The 12,462-nt window shown below is 43.9% G+C and overlaps 1 protein-coding gene across 1 annotated transcript; it reads right to left on the reverse strand.

Moving 5' to 3' along the window:
• Positions 1-2,704: 2,704 nt before the first annotated feature.
• On the reverse strand, positions 2,705-3,244 carry LOC117042686 (40S ribosomal protein S18). Its single transcript, XM_033142292.1, has one exon. It carries the CDS (start codon positions 3,205-3,207, stop codon positions 2,749-2,751), a length of 459 nt encoding a protein of 152 aa, XP_032998183.1. The 5' UTR covers positions 3,208-3,244; the 3' UTR covers positions 2,705-2,748.
• Between the last annotated feature and the right edge of the window lie 9,218 nt (positions 3,245-12,462).

Here is a 12,462-nt window from a genome sequence, read left to right on the forward strand (position 1 = left end):
GCTAAGTTGGCAGGAGCTGGGACCGAGCAATGGGAGCTCACCCCGTCATGGGGATTCGAACCGCCAACCTTCTGATCGGCAAGCCCTAGGCTCTTTGGTTTAGACCACAGCGCCACCCGCGTCCCTTCAAAGCAGTGTACAGCATATTAAATAAATAAAACAATAGCCTCATGAGGAGCCACTTCAGTGGGGCTGGTGAGTGTGGGCCCCGGGCCCTAGTCCAGGTGGAAAGGCTTGCAGGGAGCGGCCTTCACGCCTCACAGCCGTAAGTACCGGTACTTGATGAATGGGTATATGTATGCATAGAGGGGTGTTTGTGTGTGTACTATCTCTCAACTTGACCTACCTCACAAAGTTGTTGTGAGGCTCAAATGGTGTACATTGAGAGAGTTTCAGCTATGTACACCGCTCTGAGCTCCTTCAAAAAAAGCGGGATTTAAAAAAAACGATAAACTATAATATAAATATTATTGAATATTTTCCAGACATCAGAGCTTCATGTGTACAAATATTAATAGACTCACCAGATATGAACAGTGACAATCTCATCTCCTATAGCATTCACAAGGTTTCACATTTGCAATTTCATACACACCCATTCATCAAGTCTTTCTTTATTTACTCAGAGGCACATAACATGTGTTCAGTAATCTAGACAGCGGAGGATATTTTTGAAGACATGGTAAGATGACTATAAACACACCCACTGATTAAAAGAAGCCAAGAAAATCTCAGTAGGAAATGAATTTGATCATTAACGTGGAACAATTTTCATTGATGAAGAAAAAGAAAGAAAGATCGAGGGACATAAGCGGAGGGATAATTTAAGTCTTGAGTGATTAACAAAGGAACAGAGAAAGGAAACAGCCTCAAAAGAACTCTGTGGAGGCATGGATGTGGATGAGACAGTTAATGTTTGCCTCTGAAGGATTATACTGTATCAAGGACTGTAAATGGAAGTATTTTAAGATTTATATTTGTGTAGCTGAAAGGAAATTTTAGGTCAGAGGATTTGGACTTGTGTATAAAGTGATGGCAAGAAAGGATAAATTTGTGTGAATAAAATGACATGAATAATATAGGACCATGTGGAAGAAATATGCATGTGAGTGGTACTGAGGGGATCTCTTTGTGACTCTGTACGAGCTTGAATGCTGTCTGAGTAGGAGAGAAAGAAATGCCTTTGTTTCTAGACTCCTTGGTTCACTGAAAATAGCTCCTGGAAATGCCATTTCAGATTAGAGAGAGATGGCTGGAGAAGGGGAGATTTCATTACCTTCCTCTTTTATGTGATGTTTTCGAGATGGTAATGTAAGAGGCGAGTTATAAATAGATCCAATCACAGCTGCAGCATCCTAGAGTGCATGTTAATACCAGAGATATTTGGGGTGTTTCACTGTGTGCAGTAAAACCAAATGAGAAATGATGGCCACCAAACAGCAGCCAGGAGGCAGAGACCACCTGACCTTCTTGATTTACCAGGCTGGAGTGTGAGGGCAATAGGAACAGAACAGGAACAGAAATCTATAAACTGCTGCATTTTCCAATGTCATCATCTAATTTTTTTAAAATGATAAGCTTTGAAGGAAAAATTGGATTTTGCTGTTTTGAACGTGAAATGTTTGAACTGAAAATTCAAAATTCAAATAATATGAATTTGTTGCAATTTCCAGAGGGAGTCTTTGGTATAAAAAACAAGAAGTGTGGTAGCACCTTTATCACACACACACACACACACACACACGCTGTAATAAAAGTCCTTATCCTTTAAGAGCCATTTAGCATCATTTATTTAGGATTGTAGGATTTTATATTGTTTTAATTTTGGTAGCCTTCAGATAAACTATCTCATAAACTATCAGATGCTGAAGAGCAAATACAAATTACTCTTCTTCTTTATTTATCAAATGCTGTAAAGATCACTTCATAACTTGCAAATGCTATGATTAAAAATGCTATTGCATGGCAAGTATAAAATAAAATAAATTTAGATACACCACTGGTTTGAAAAATCTTTTCCTGGGAATCCTGGTTTCTTTAGGGTCAGATTACACCGTCCTACATACTAATAGGAAAGTATGGATCCTTATGTATCCATAATAGGAGATATCAGCCAAGGGATATATTAGCAGGCATGGTGAAACTCCAAGCTTTGCAGTACAAAAAGAGAGAGAAAGGCTTTTAGAAAAAAAAAAACTCTAAGAGGAGGGCAGAAAAAACAGTGTAATAATAGCTGAACATATTCAGTGGGCATGAATGCCCAACTGCTGATGGGAGGGGGCAAATAAACCAGAACACTGGACCAGAAAGTATGGTGGAGAAGGACATGACCGAGTGCAGAATACTTGGAACTGCGAACAGAAGCACTCGACACTGCAGCATTTTGTTGCAGGTTCCAGTTGTGTTGCTTTACATTTGTCTGAATGCCAATATTACTTTACTTTCAATATTATTATTAATTAAAAGTAGCTGCAGCACCCCCCCCCCATCCATATCTGGACTGCAGGGTGCATGAGTGGGAAGTGGGTGTAATCCTTTCCCCTTGCAACATTTTTCCTTCTAAAATTCCCCTGAAGCTGCATATAGCACCCAATAGCTTTAGACTGGGGGATTTTCAGTGCAGGGATAAAGGGTTAAACCTCCCCATTGTGGTTCCTGGTGTGCCCCAGGCTGCCTTTTCTCTCTCTCTCTCTTTTTTTTTTTCATTGAGAAAACCACTTTATTATTATTATCTGCATGGGAAAAGATTTACTTCTTCTTTGAGACACCCACAGTTCTGCCACGACGGCCGGTGGTCTTGGTGTGCTGGCCACGGACACGCAGGCCCCAGAAGTGGCGCAGGCCCCGATGCGCTCGGATCTTCTTCAGCCGCTCCAGGTCCTCACGGAGCTTGTTGTCCAGCCCGTTGGCCAAGACCTGGCTGTACTTCCCGTCCTTGACGTCCTTCTGCCTGTTCAGGAACCAGTCGGGGATCTTGTACTGACGAGGGTTCTGCATTATGGTGATGACACGCTCCACCTCATCTTCAGTGAGCTCTCCAGCCCTCTTGGTCAGGTCGATGTCTGCTTTCCTCAGCACCACGTGGGCGTAACGCCTGCCCACCCCCTTGATGGCGGTGATGGCAAAGGCGATCTTCCGCCGCCCATCGATGTTGGTGTTGAGGACACGCAGGATGTGCTGGAACTTCTCAGGGATGACAAGTGACATGGCTGCGGCGCCTGTCTCTCGCTCCTGCTGTGGCCGGAAAAGGCCTCTCTCTCTCTTTTTAAGTAGCATATAAGGAATCCCAAGCATGGAATTTGAAGACATGGTTAAAAGTGCAATTTGATCCGCCTTAGGCATCCTCCAAAAGACCAGCTAAGAGGCAGCCTGGTCACTGGTTATGTTACTGATTTCCTTCCACACTGAGCCAGTGGCGGGAGAACGCTGGGTGTTTCTAAGGCACACTCTCAATTCACAGCGGGCTCTGGCGATGCCCAACACTGCTCCATGTGAACTTAGTGGGCACATGCTCAGGAATCCTCTGCAATGTGAGTGGGATGCAGAAGTTTCTTGGCAATGTGGGGAGTCTTCCCTGAAGGTCAGCACTGGCGTCAGCATTGGCATCCTAGGGCAGCTGCCAGTGCCTTCTTAGTTCTCCCCACCCCTGACCTAACACTCCTAGCAGCTCTCAGGTCATGCTTTTAATTCCTTACATTGCCCCTGTGTGCTGGCATCTGTAGGGGACATTGAGGACAATTAGAAAGGGCGGCAAGTGCCAATCCAGCACTGCTTGGAGCAATGCCATTGCAGTCAGGGCCCACTGAAAGAGGAGGGAACCCACTAGAGCAGGGGTCAGCAAGGCTTACCTTGCCTGGGCCGGTTCACTCCAGTGGAGATCCCTCTGTGGGCCAGATTGCACGTGCCTGCGATTTCTGGCGTCTACGTCTGTGCAGATGCGGTTTTTGGGATCTGCACATGTGCAGATGCGGTTTTTGGGATCTGCACATGCGCAAACACGATTTCTGGCACCGCGGAAGCGATTCCCCATGCCGGTTTAGTGCAGCGTGTGGGGACTTGTCAGGTGGGCGGCTCAGTTTGCGGGCAGTTCATGGGCCGGTTAAATGACACCCATGGGCCGCTTGTGGCCCATGGGCCTGAGGTTGCCTACCCCTGCACTAGAGGACATATAAGAGCTGTTTGACTGTGGAATGGACTCTCTTGGGAGCTGGTGGACTCTCCTTCGTTGGCAGGTTTTTTAAGCAGAGGTTGGATAGCCATATGCCATGGATGGTTTGGTTGAGATTCCTTCATTGCAGAGGGTTGGACTAGATGGCTCTTAGATGGCTCTATAGTTGTATGATTCTATGTAGCCCATGACCACCTCAACCCTGGCCCTGGCCCTATTGAAAGTAAAAAGCATGCAGAGGTGATTTTAGGGTAGCATGACCAGTTCAGCCACACTGGGTGCCAGTACCACAACAATTGTGTAGAATGCAGTGTGAGAGGCAGGGGTGCACCAAAATTTAGCATCACATATGGCTCACTGAAATTTGAGAACCCATAGTCTGCCACTGAACTGTGCATGTCGAATGGTGGTGGGGAATCGCTGTGATATTCATACCTTTGCATGTCAGCTACTGTGTGCCATTGCATGTCCTCTTCCAAATACTTGCAGGGGATGGGGACCAATGATCAGGTATCAAACATGGGTATCACAGACATCCATACAAATATCCAGTAAGTGTTGGGTATGTGAGCACTCAGACAAGCTGAAGATTATTCTACATCAGCATTTGTACAGGAGAATTTTGAAGAGAATTTTTGGAAGCAAGCATGTTCATACTCCACAGCTAATGTACACACACACACACACAAACACACACTGCATGCTAGCCTGGTTTGCTCTGTGTCATGGGAATTCGTCCTGCGCCTTCACATACTTGTGTCTCCAAGATGTAGCTGTTCACAATCCGCCTCCAGTGCCTGAACTGAGCGGGGGGGGGGGGGGGAGGGAGGGAGGGAGCAGAGGTCACAAGAAAAAGGCTTCTGCGTGCGAAGCTTCAGAGGCAGCCAGTGATGTATTTTTAGCTGCTCTAGATTCCCTCTGCTGTCACGGCTGGGATGTGATGCTCATTTTATTGCCACGGGGATATGCCTAGAATATCAGGCTGCCTGAAAAACAGCCTATGCAGCAGAACCAGGGCTTGATTTAGCATTTGTGGCACTGATTGCCCACATCCACCATTGAGGAAGGTGAGGGGGAAATAGTCCTCCCTGTGCAGTTCCTGCGGGAGGCAGAGTGGCAGAAGCTGTGACTCACTGAGAAATATGGTTCTGTAGGAGCAGTGCTTCTGAACCACACCTTAATCTCAAGATGGCCGTGCTTGGTCTGTCTAGGAAGACGAAGTGAGATTTTTAAATTATGCAATCAATACATTTTCTAATCGTTTTTGTGGCACATGATTTGATGCTGCAAAATAAAATGAAGTAATGCAAGGTCCCTGAACAAAGGATGCTATTATCTTAAAGGGCTTCTTCACAATTTACAATTAACTCCATGCATTTATTACACAGCTAAGCATATTTACTCAGAGGGAATTCTCCCCCCAACACATATTCAGTGGAGATTATTTCCAGGTGTCATGGAGGGTTTAGAGGAAAAAATCAGGAAGCTAGAAAAGAACTTTATTTTCTCCTTTAAACAAGAACAGAGCAACAACATCCAGATACAACCAAGTTAAGTGCCGCCTAATGACTTAATTACATGATGACACTATCAACAGGCCAGACAAATGCACAAAGCAGAGCTTTTCAGCCTTTTGGGGTCCAGGGGTCCCTTGGCCAACTACATCCTTTCTGCTGCACCCCTGTGAGGTTCAGGAACCCAGTTATGTCACCCTTTGCCTGCAGAACTGGCAGCCCCTCGCCCCTTTTCAAACACCCTCCCTTGTGGAGTGTTCCCTCAGCCTCCTTTTTTCTCTTCTCTCCTTGGGAGTCCTCTGGGCAGCTACACCTGCCACCTCTGGTCTCTGAGCAGCCCCCCCCCCCCCGCCCCAAAGAGAGGTGCCTCTTCACACTGCCCTACAGGGGCCTGGGAAGCACCTCCTGGCCAGCTCCAGAGGCACCATTCGTCTGGGGAGCTTGTAACCAGGGCTGCTGCAACAAACAGCTGTGCAAGCGTTTGGGAGGCAGAGACACAAGAGGGCATCAGAGAAGGGAAGGAAGGAAATAGGGACGGAGACCAGTGATGCCCATGGCACCCCTGACCACCATTCAAGGCACCCCAGGTGTAAAGGATACTTTTGGAGGCAGCAATACTTCTGAATACCAGTTGCTGGAAACTACAGGAGGAGAGAGTGCTCTTATGCTCCGATCCCCTATTTTATTTATAAAATACTTCATGTTGCAGCCGGCTGTATAAAATGTGTTTGCAAACATGGGCTAACACTTTGCATGTTTAGGTGCACATGTTAGGTGCTTGCATGGGGAATATCAGGGATCACCTCTCAGTGGTAGAGCACCTACTTTCCGTACAGAAGGTCCCAGGTTCCGTTCCTAGCATCTCCAATTAATGGACCAGGCAGCTGCTACCTGGTAGCAGGTGATGGGAAAGGCCTCTCTCTCTGCTCGAGATCTTGGAAAGTCACTGCCCACTCGAGGTGTCAGTACTGGGCTAAGTGAACGAGACTGCCTGACAGTCTGTTCTCTCAAGTTGTTTTTAGTGGTTTTAGCGAAACTATTTACATGAAATTATTTATTGTTGTCTTGTCTGGTCCCATAGAATACGAGTTATCAAAAAATAAAAGATGATGGCTTTGATTTAGGTCTCATGGCATGCAACCAAGTGTGGCACATGACTTGGGTCTACAAATGGGGGGGGGGCACACCCCTGTCCACCTCCATGGTCTCAGCCAGCACTTTCAATGGGGTCTGCATGAGAACTGTGATGCCCACATGCAAGCATGTGCAAGTCCTAACCCAGCAATGAATATTTGCCTGTTTCCACAAGAGCATCACATGGAATGGGACATATCTTCCTTATAGGCCCGACTCTACTTGTTTCACATTTTCTGCACATTTCTGAAACTGGATATGTAGCCATCAAGTGTTGTGGGTTTTTTTTGTTTTTTGTTTTGTATTGTTTTGTTTTTGCTATCTGTCAAAAGTATAATTTACAAACATTCATATGACTGCAGAAAAGAAGTACTGTATAGTATATCTCCTATTTTTTATTTAAAAAAAATCAATTTGCATTCTGTCTAAAACCAAAACAGTTTGGAGTTCGGATTACGCCTGGTGTGTGGAAAGGACAGTTACTGAATGGATCATGTCTATTGCACACCTGCTTGTCCCTTAGATTAGCCTATCCAAACAAGGGCTGAGTCACAGTGGCAGGAAGCAGTGATATAGGAAATTTGCTCGGATATTATTTCTTCAGAAGATTTCAGTCACAGTGGATTTCATTCTCCTGGGACGTCAAAGCTGCATTCAGTTCTCAGGAGAGAAATAAACCCCAGCAGGCAATAGGCAATGAGACATTCTGCTTCCCTTCCAAGTGCATGAGAGAAAGTAGTTGTCACACAGCAAGGGAAATGTGTGGCAATCTTTAGGAATCTTGCAAGACCCGGTAAACAGAATCTTCATATCTCTGAGAGAAAGCACACTCTCATCTGTCAGTAGAAAACAAAAGAAAATGCAGGGATGGCAAGCTACATGAGGACAGGCACTATGCTTGCACAATGAAGAAACAGACTTTGCAGTAAAATTTTATTAAAATCTCTCCTGATTATCCCCCCCCATATTTGCAGCTCCCCCTACTCATATTTAGTCAGTGTCATTGATACAATGCACTGGGCACCAAACACAAAACATTTATGTTATATATGCATCTACTTTAAAAATCTCCTCCCTCCAAAGATTTTGTTCTTTGATTGTATTTTGATAAAGTAGTTTTGCACATCTTTTGCATTCCATAGAACTAACTTCTGAGTGGATTGTGCAGGTAGCTACAGTATTGCAAGTGAACATACAATGTTGCATATGAATCCTTATTCCCTCCCCCTTTCTTCCCCCCCCCCCGTCTCTGTTTTTCTTTTCTGTTTGGATTATAAATTGCCTAGGCAGGAAGCAGTTTCTTTTTCCTTTTTGGTAAAAAGAAACCTGGAACATTTTTGGTTCTATAAATAAAATGAAATGCAAAAAAAATACCTAAATCCCCACATTCGTTTATGATCTATGTTTGCTGCAGCTAGAGGTTTATTTTCCTATGTGTTTTTGGGGCAAGTTAGATTTCATACATTTCTATTTCCCCCCAGTGGTAATCTTCATTGCTATTCTCCTGCTTGTCATCAACAGTAGATGAAATGTATCAGGGTTATTTTTTGCTTTTTCATTTCTCCTTTCAATCATGCCTCCCCCAGCCTCCATTTGTTTTTCTGTTCTGGACATGCATGGAGGTATTTCTGTACCTGTGCTTGCACATCTTTAGGAAAAAAATCCTCAGGCAGTGTGAAAGAGCAAACATTAGCAGCTCTCTCCAGCCAGGGACTGTATCATGTTTCACAATGAGCAAAATGGAAGCTTTTGGGGTTGGATGAGGATATTCATATTCCTTTATTTTCATTTTTGCTTTTTAATGCTGAAGTCTTCTGTGCAAGGCTCTCAAGGGTGCTAAAGACCTTTATCATCATCATCATTTTAATTTTTTTAAGGCCACTGTATATACTGTACTGCATTTACCGTCTCCCAGGTAATGCTTCACATTTACTGTGCAGAGATCTTGAGAGAATACCTCTTCCAATCTGGTCATACCTTTAGCATGCAGCAGATACTGGAAATATTGATTGATTGAGATGTATATCCCGTCCTTCATCGCCTATGGTGTTAGGATGGCTTAACAATACAGACTACAGTACAATAAAATAGGAGCTATGGTTACAAGAGTAAAAACAATAAATTGCAATACAATGGAAGCACAGAGCAAAACATTGATAAATGTCTCCTGGTTCAGGCCATACTCATATCTGTTCAGAAAGCCTGGCAGAACAGAAAGTCCTTTAGCTGGTGCTGAAAGATGGACAACAGCAGCACCAGACAAACAACAGTGGGGTAGGTGCTCCACAACCAGGGTGATGTTATTAGGAAGGCCCTCTGGCAAGTTATAGATCCTCTGACCTCCTGTGTTGATGGAATCACCAGAGTTGCCTCCACAGCAGATTGCAAAGAACACAAGCTCCATTTAGGGCTTTAGACATCAAAACTAACACAATTAATTGACAAATAGATGACCCTCACTTTGGTACTGGGGATCAATGGAAACAAAACGGACAAGTTGTTCTCAGCTGAGGAGCAAAGGGAAGTAGGAATGTCGGTGTGCTACTGCTATTATTACTCCTACTGCTACCACTACTAGAAACCACATTCTGAATGCCACCACAGACTTGATAAACTGTCCTCTGCAAAACAGCATTAGCAAGTTTCCATATTAGCAACAACTACACATATATAACAAGTTAATTTCACTCAGCAGCTCTTCTGCAGTAAGAGAAAATGTGGATTAAATGTAAAAGGTATGGGCTGCTGTTCGATGGCAATGCTGCAATGCCAATACTGCAAACAAACAAACAAACAAACAAATAAACAAACAAAACTTGCATACATGAGTTCTTCCGTTTCCACAATAAACTCCTATTTCAAGTCACTAACACTTAAACTGCTTCTAGCTCTCGGTATTGGTTTCAGGATCCATTCTGATGATGTTGTAATTCAGGCTGCTTGCAGCCAGCAGGTTCCCACAATGCTGGTTGTGCAATTAGGTGAGACACCACTGGAAACAAACCAGGAATGTGGGAAGCAAATTAGGAATGCAGAAAGCAGTACCTGGGGGAAAAGAGGTGCAACATCACAGGCTGTTTTGCATGCATGATAGCGATTTGTTTGGGCTATGGCACCTGTGCTTCCCTTGCTATATACAATGCAGCAAGCCTCCAGTACAGTATATGCTATATATGCTATATGCAATATAGGAAGGCTGCAATGTGAGATAAACATATAACATATAAGAGGGAGAATAGAGCTCTTGCATTGCAGGCAGAAGGTCCCAGGTTCAGTGTCCTGTATCTCTAGGTATGGCTCGGAAAGGGTTCTGCCTGAAGCTCTGGAGAGCCACTACCAGTCTGTAAACAATTCTGAGCTAGATGGACCCAATAACATGATAAAGGCAACTTCATATGTAGTGGTTGGTCCCCTTATCTGACATCTGCATCTGGAAAATTCCCAGTCTGCTCTGGAAGTGACTCCAGATTTCTGCCCCTCATTTTAACACAAAGTAAAACACTTCAGGGACTGTGCTGTTGAGCAAAAGCAGGCAGTGGGGTTGAAACTGAATAGATCCTGTCTGGATCAACTGGCAGCTTTTGCAGTGGATTTCCGCATGGTGCAGGCATGGAAACATTACACACCAGGAAAACACAGCAATTTCTGAAGGGGAAACATAAAGGGGTTGAAAATCCCTGGCTTAACTGGATCAAAATAATACAAAAGATGTCTTCTTTACATGTGCACCAGACTCTCAACAATATATCTCACCCCTCCGTTTCATCTTTTTCCAAGTCAATTAAGCATCTTATGAAACAGAAGGCTTTGAGTGGATTGGAGCTTGTTCTTGCCTTGCAAGGGAAAATGGAAAGTGGGGATTCCTTTTTTCTCCGCTCAGCTGGGCTGGGCAGCAGCATCCTTTTGTGAGTGCCAATGATGTCATCTGTAGCCTGGCTTCCTCTTTCGGTCTCCCCTCCTTTCCCAATTCCTTTAAGGTGGGGGAGGGAGAAAAGTCATTAAGCACTACAGTAAAAGCTGATTCAGGCCACTGGGGTTTAGTCCTCTCAGAAAATGCGTTTGGGAGGGATGATGGAGGAGAGATTGCAGAGTCTGCTCACTGCTGACCTGCTGAATTATGACTTTAATGCAGTCACTTTAATAACCCAACCACCAGATGCAATTTATGGCAGAGCAGGCGCCCAGGCGTTTTCCTTTCTCTGATTACTGCCCCCCTCCCCCAGCCCATTACTTCTCCCTGCTTGCTCTGCTAATGGAAAAATGTTATGTGTCTGTGTGTGATTTCTCTCTCCCTCCCTCCCAAAGCAAGACTTGTTTTCAGGAACTGGTGGGAAATGAGAACCTAATGCACACAGCAGAACAAAAAATGCCTCCTCCTTCCCTCTTCTTTTCTAAGGCTCCAACCAGGAAATCTGTAATGGAGTCTTATCTTCTCATTCTGCTTCTGGCGCTTTTAAAATCCTGCCTAAGGAAAGACGGGGGCAAACTAAGCAGCGGCCTAACTGAAGAGGAGTGTCGCATGCTAAAAATGAATGGTTTTTTTGTAACGCACGGCCCACTGTTTCTGCAATTCCTCAGTGATGTCATGATGACATGATATCAGGACTCGTGAGAGGCATTGCTATGTATAGACAAATCTACTCAAATGTGTTTACAACGGGACATTTGCATACTACAGAAATGGGCTGGATAGACACTAAATGTGTTGTGTTTTAATATTAATGTTTGTTAGTTTGTTTGTTTCATAAAATTGATACACTGCTTGATTGTAAAAAAAACACCCTCAAAGCACTTTACAAAAAGATAAAACGAGAAAATCGAGAAAAGTTCACATTCTTTAAAACATACAAAAATTAAATTATTAAAACATACCTCAACTTTCTAAGTTTCTGCTGAAAAGAGTACAGTGGAAGCATCTGCTTAATCTCAATTGGCAGGGAGTTCCAAAGTGCAGGTGCTGCCTAAATGATCGAGTTCTTGCAAATGCAGAATGGGTATGAATGAATCTTTATTTGCGTCAGCCATTGGCCATAGCAATAAAACAACAATACGATACACAAATAATAGAAATAAATAGTCAATTATATAAAATACATTTCCTTTTCTTTATTTGTGAATTTATCACTGAGGGCAAGTGTCAAACTATACATATGAGAATTTTTATAAAAAATGTTATGTTTAAACTAACGAGAGAAATTTCTTTTGACAACCATAGCAGCTGCTAATGGAAAGTGTTTCTCTACCAAAGGGCAGATCAATCTTGTGCACCTCAAATCATTTTCATAATTCTGATGCCCATGTACTGACAACAATACTCAAATAACTGGATAAGCACTCACTTTTAAAAGGCAACGTTTGTTTGTTTTTAACAAGATTTATATACTGCTTGACTAGAAACTAAAACGCTAAAACTCTTGATAACCCATTAAAATCAGGTTGTTGTTTCACCAGTCTGTTTTGAGAGACAATGGAGTGTGCCTCCGGGGGTGTTAGTAGCACTGAAGTGATCTCCCCCAGGTGCAAGCCTGGGGAGTGTGTATATAGGTCTAGGGCTGCCGAAGGGACAAGACCCCCCCCCCCCAGCTTGCCAGTGTGGTCCAAAAGAAAGCAGAGCCATACATTTCACACCAGCTTAGCTGCAGGAGT

This window comes from Lacerta agilis, chromosome 1 (genome assembly GCF_009819535.1).
Source record: "Lacerta agilis isolate rLacAgi1 chromosome 1, rLacAgi1.pri, whole genome shotgun sequence".
In the NCBI taxonomy this organism is placed as follows: Eukaryota; Metazoa; Chordata; class Lepidosauria; order Squamata; family Lacertidae; genus Lacerta; species Lacerta agilis.